The sequence below is a fragment of the Mya arenaria genome, chromosome 9 (assembly GCF_026914265.1).
Source record: "Mya arenaria isolate MELC-2E11 chromosome 9, ASM2691426v1".
Classification (NCBI taxonomy): Eukaryota; Metazoa; Mollusca; class Bivalvia; order Myida; family Myidae; genus Mya; species Mya arenaria.
The window spans coordinates 16,767,447-16,770,338 of NC_069130.1; the positions used below are offsets into that span (position 1 = coordinate 16,767,447).

General features: G+C 40.8%; 1 protein-coding gene across 1 annotated transcript; it reads right to left on the bottom strand.

The window, feature by feature from the left end:
• Nucleotides 1–316: 316 nt before the first annotated feature.
• LOC128245808 (acetylcholine receptor subunit alpha-like) lies at nucleotides 317–2,498 on the bottom strand. Its single transcript, XM_052964032.1, has 3 exons — nucleotides 2,247–2,498; nucleotides 1,939–2,036; nucleotides 317–1,115 (listed from the first exon to the last, which is right to left on the bottom strand). The coding sequence occupies exons 1-3, from the start codon at nucleotides 2,496–2,498 to the stop codon at nucleotides 317–319; spliced, it is 1,149 nt and encodes a 382-aa protein (XP_052819992.1).
• Nucleotides 2,499–2,892: the final 394 nt, after the last annotated feature.

The following is a 2,892-nucleotide window of genomic DNA, read 5'->3' on the forward strand; positions in this document are numbered from 1 at the left end:
TAATTGTTGGATAACATATCATTATTAAAAAAGAGAACGGTATTTGAGCGTTCATCCTTACATTCGTCTTAAAATGTATAAATAAAAATGACATTATACCGGTGCAATGGGTCGAATTGAAGACTCTCAAAAGCGCCTTTAAGACAAGAAGAAAACGAAAACCATTTATTTCAGTACCTTGATTACGATAATATCGAATGAGACTGCTTAACGTGATTATAATTGAACTAATCAGCGGTGGCCTCATCTCATTTTTCTTTTCTCTTGAAGCTTGCCGGAGATGGCGAGTTGTTACGACTTAATGTCCCTGTCCTTTTTAGGCAGCAACAGTTGTGCGAAAAGGCATGGACCTTGTCGTAGCTTCCGGTTCAAAATTGAGGTCAGGGTCGTCAAACGTCACGTTCCGTAACAGAACCGAGAAGAAGATCCCGGTTATCAAGGTGATGGTCACGAGGAAAGATCCGAACAAAAAGGTGTCCAGCTGGTCAAAGAAGTTTCCCCATGTGTACACACACGTATTCTCCAGGTTACCTGCAGGTCCTACTGGAACTACTTTGTTCCGATCGACTGTGCGCCGGAAGCAGTTAATAGGACACTCCTTGTTACCAAAGGCGCTTGCCAGCTTCGCCTGAATGATCGTGTAAAAGACGGAAACGACGCTGAGACAGAGCAGGACGATAATAAACACAATAAAGAAGGAAATCTCAACTGAATTGTGCGGTAATGTTTCGCTCATCATGGACATGTAGACGGAGTAGGCCAGGAAAATCGTGATAGAGAACGAGCCCTTTTCGCCGGAGTTGGACGGAACGAGGAAAACACAGATGTTGAGGAACGCTAACATCAGAAGAGGAGCTACTAAAGTGAAGGTTGTGAAGTCAGCCCTACGCTGCATCTTGAACTCGATGTCGATGTTGTAGTTGTTGTCACGAACATGGCGGGTACGACTGACGCCGACAATTATCCAGGCGGCGTTTTCCATGCATTCGCTCATGTCGACGTTTTTATAATGGTCCAGTTCTAATGTGTCAACCGACTCGCCGGGAACGTAGAATGTCAATGTGCACGTCTGTTCGTCGAACGGGTAATATCGGACGTTAACGTTGCATACAACTCTGAAATTAATCAATATTAAAATGATTCATAAAAAAAATATAAAAAAAGGTGGTCATCAATTTGCATCCCATAGTTAAACACAAAAATGGGGAAAGACTTACACTTTATCATTCGATTGGTAACAGGACATTTTTTTCCGATGCAATTGGAACACCTCGGCCATCTCCGCTCTCACAAAGACTAGAGTCAAATTTCAATCTCAACCTTCACCAAATTTATCGCATAAAAGCATAGTATGATTCAAAGCATGCATTTTTTAATACATTCTGAAACCGTTGATAAAAATATTTTGTCAATATTTCAAAGAAAACTTATTCAAGAGCAAAAATATACTTTAGTAACTACTAAACTCAGTAAATTGTACTCAAATACATTTTTGCCTGAAAAATATTTTATTCTTGAATTCTTGACCACAGGCGCTAGCTTACATATCTTATGACAACATGCGCTTTTAAAGGTTGTAAGGATTTAAATAACCTCTGATGCTTTGTGGTAAAATTGAGTTGAGACTGAGATTGAAATTTGAAGTATTTTCGTGAAATTGGGGCCTAGCGAAAAATCACAAAAGATAACCGTTTTGATTCTCCAAAAATCTTCTACTAATCAATTGTTTGTTTCTTGTCTTAACTTATCACATGTCGTATATACATTCGCTTTTTGTTTTACGGAGAAAATGAAAATCAAAATCAAAAAAGCAGTCAAGATGTATGTATAGTTTGCGATATTCTTCCTTAAAAAGATAAATATTCTGTTAACAGGACAATGACTACAATTGTTCAATATAAATTAACACAGTGTTGAAAATAATTATAGGCGTCGTACGAGTATGTTGCCTCGGGCACCCACTGCACGTGACCTCTCCACGAGACGTAGATCCGGTCTGTATCCGCATCTCCAATCACACCCTGTCCATCAACAGACTGAAACACAACACGCAAGGACAGAAGTCATTAGGCTTAACAAAACAGATTTGTTTCCGGTTTTATGATCACCCTGTTTCGTTATGCACACGGCCTTTATTTGTAATTCCAAACAGACAAAATTTTCTGCAGTTTTTTTTCTCCTTTTAGAGAGAGAGAGAGAGTTAGGATACATTTCTGGAAGTTAAAAATTATAGTAATTTTTCATACCTTCCGAAGAATTAAGTTTGGCGTCCAAATCTGCCGGGTGGGTACACGCAAAGAGTAGGTCGCGCTGTAGAACCGCGGTGTCCAGTTAATGTTGTGGTCAATCCAGCCAATTCTGATGTACGCCATCATCGAGAATTGTTGTAGCGTAGTGTCAAAGTCAATCAGACCCAATGGTACGAATTTTGTATTAATATATATAGGCTGAGACTGGTTCTGGATTGGTCGTATTCTGGGATCGTAGTCGTTCAACATTACCTCATACAATTCCTTTTTATGCATAAAAGAAGTGGAATCAGGCTTTACAGTTGTTGTTGCTTGTGCTGTTGAAGTGGTTGTTAGCGATGTCGGCGTTTCAGACTTTCCATCGGCTGTTGTCTGCGTTGGAGAATTCCCATTGGTCGTTGACGGCGTTGGAGAATTCCTACTGGTCGTTGTCGGCGTTTGAGAATTTCCACTGGTCGTTGTCGGCGTTGGAGAATTCCCACTGGTCGTTGTCGGCGTTTGAGAATTCCCACTGGTCGTTGTCGGCGTTGGATAATTTCCACCGGTTGTTGTCGGCGTTGGAGAATTCCCAACGGTTGTTGCCGGCGTTGGAGAATTTACACTGGTCGATGTCGTCGTTGGAGGATTCGAACTGGTCGATGTC